Source organism: Ictidomys tridecemlineatus, chromosome 2 (assembly GCF_052094955.1).
Source record: "Ictidomys tridecemlineatus isolate mIctTri1 chromosome 2, mIctTri1.hap1, whole genome shotgun sequence".
NCBI classification, from domain to species: domain Eukaryota; kingdom Metazoa; phylum Chordata; class Mammalia; order Rodentia; family Sciuridae; genus Ictidomys; species Ictidomys tridecemlineatus.
The window spans coordinates 6,124,344-6,126,923 of NC_135478.1; the positions used below are offsets into that span (position 1 = coordinate 6,124,344).

At 46.0% G+C, this 2,580-nt stretch overlaps 1 protein-coding gene across 1 annotated transcript; it reads right to left on the minus strand.

Annotated features, from left to right (window-relative positions):
- Positions 1–231: 231 nt before the first annotated feature.
- Positions 232–1,170, minus strand: LOC144370722 (olfactory receptor 7G2-like). The gene has a single exon (XM_078031670.1). It carries the CDS (start codon positions 1,168–1,170, stop codon positions 232–234), a length of 939 nt encoding a protein of 312 aa, XP_077887796.1.
- Positions 1,171–2,580: the final 1,410 nt, after the last annotated feature.

Consider the following 2,580-nt stretch of genomic DNA (forward strand, 5'->3'; position numbering starts at 1 on the left):
ATGAATTCTGGAAGCAGAGCAATGGGAAGGAGCATAGAGATGAAAATCACCATCCTATGTCACAGAGCTGGGCAAATGCCAAGTCAGATCAGAGCCCAGGTTGACATGTATTTAGGCGACCATCACAGCCATTGTGGAAGGTGTGGGGATGGAGGACCAGGCATTCTAGCTCCCCAGTACTCTGTCAGCTGATCTCCTGGTAGAGAACAAAGCTCACAGCCGGTGATAAAGTCACAGAGAAGAGGGTGACCCACTGATGAGATGTCTCAGGGCTCCCTTCATTTCCCTGTTCCTCAAGCTGTAGATGAAGGGGTTCAGCATTTGAGGGACCACCATGTACATCATTGAAGCCACCACGTTCTTAATGGAAGTGCCAGGCACTGCAGAACTCATGTACACTCCTAAACCTGTCCCATAGAATAAGGACACAACTAACAGGTGAGACCCACAGGTGGAAAAGGCTTTATACCTTCCATCCATGGATGGCATCTTCAAAACAGAGGACACAATTTGAGTATAAGAGAAAATAATCCCGGAGAGAGGGATGCCAGCAAATAGGCTAGTCACTGAATAAATCAAGAGGTTGTTGATGAGGGTGTCCGAACAGGAGAGTGTGATGACTTGAGACAGTTCACAGAAGAAGTGGGGGATCCCCAGGTCTGTGCAGAAGGACAGTCGCAGCACCATCAGAGTGTGCAGAAGGGCGTTCACAGTAGTGACCAGCAGGCAGAGTAGAACCAGCAGGACACAGAGGCAAGGGTTCATGATGACCATATACCTCAGAGGGTGACAAATGGCCACATAGCGGTCATAGGCCATCACTGCAAGCAGACAATTTTCTAAGCCACCAAAGATCAAGACAAAGCAGAGCTGGGAGAGGCAGCCTGTGTAACTGATGCTTTGGGTGTGTGTTTGGATGTTCACCAGCGTTTTGGGGATGGTGGTTGTGCTTATACAGATGTCAGTGAGGGACAGGTTGGAGAAGAAGAAGTACATGGGGGTGTGGAGGTGGGGGTCAGAGCTGACAGCCAGGATGATGAGCAGGTTCCCCAGGATGGTGACCAGGTACATGGACAGGAACAGGCTGAAGACAAAGGGCTGCAGGGCTGGGTCCTCTGTCAGTCCCAGGAGAAGGAATTCTGAAACGGCTGTGTGGTTTCTGGGTTCCATGTCACTGGTAAATCCTACCAAAATGTCGGGTGAAAAAATGAATCAGGTGGTTTCTAGGGGAGCTACAGCCTGCATCACCTGAGTGTGCACAGATAACTTCTTGGTAACACTCTGGGCTTACCTTTTATGGGGTCTGGGAATGAGGACAGTACTGTATGTCTAACAAACACTCTAGGTGAATTTTAAATCCCTGAATTTTGAGAATAAGTGCTTTAAAAAACATTTCTCTTGTGAGCAACCTGAATATGTAACATTGTGTATAAACTCTCTCCCGTGCTCTCCTCAGCTCCTCTACCGTCCTTTCCCTGTACTGAGCACCAACACTTTTCCATGCTTTCTATCAGGTACTGAGACTGTAGCAAAAAATAAGACACAGATTTCCTTTGAAAATATTTCCTCCTTCAACAAAAACAAAGGTGAGGATAAATGTATCAAGCCCATTTCAGTACAAGGCTCTCTGCCTTTACCATGACTCAGGATCCCCTGAAGGGCTTATCTAAGTACAAATGCATTAGTCCTGCTCCCAGGATCCTGCACCCCAGAGAACAAGCCACAGACAGCAGGAAGCAAGTTAGTGTGGCAACCACTTGGTCAGAGCTCAGGTCCTCTGAGTCCTGAGGGGACTCTCTTGACCAATCTCTGCTAACATCTATGGACATACAGAATCGGCACCACCTAATGACCATGGCCATGCCATAGTTTCCTTTTATAATTGGGATACTTTGTTTCTGAATATAACCCCAAATATCCCCTGGATTTTTAGACCTTCCCACTTCCATCAGTAAGTTAACTGTAGCAGGTGGAGTGATTTCAGAAGTGGAGTGAAAATATTCCTTTAGGTTGCTCATAAATTGACAGCTCATAAGGCTCCTGGAAACTCCAGCGATTGGCTTTAGTAACTCTTCTAAGAGAAGTGGAGTAACCATGACAGTGACGTTCTTTGTCTTATCTGAAGATAATTTCTTCCCTCAGTGGGGTTGGTAGCATGTCATTAAATTCAATAAACCAGCAAATGACACAATAACTAAATGAGAGAGAAAATGAGGTGCAAGGTCTCCTGGAAATAGACAGAGCTTGTTGGACTTTGGTAGATACAATTACAACATAATAGACTTAGGTAAACTGGTGTCCCAATGGGTGAGTCCCTACACAGCAATGGTCCTCTATTATGGGGCAAAGAATAGCAGTGGGACCGTGATGATTATTTGCAATGGTAGACGCCACATTCTGAATTTAGTCCAGGCTGCTGCATTAGGTTTGTGAATGGGGACATTATCACCTGGATGAGAAGACTGGTGTCCTCATTGCATTATGGGCGTGTCAATTAGCTACAATGTGGTAATTATTTCACAATGTGTGCCCCAAATGCACCACTGCATACCTGAAATGATTACAACTTTTCTTTGTGCA

Coding starts and splice junctions, on each gene's coding strand:
- LOC144370722 (XM_078031670.1), bottom strand. CDS start 1,170: ATGGAACCCAGAAACCACACAGCCGTTTCAGAATTCCTTCTCCTGGGA.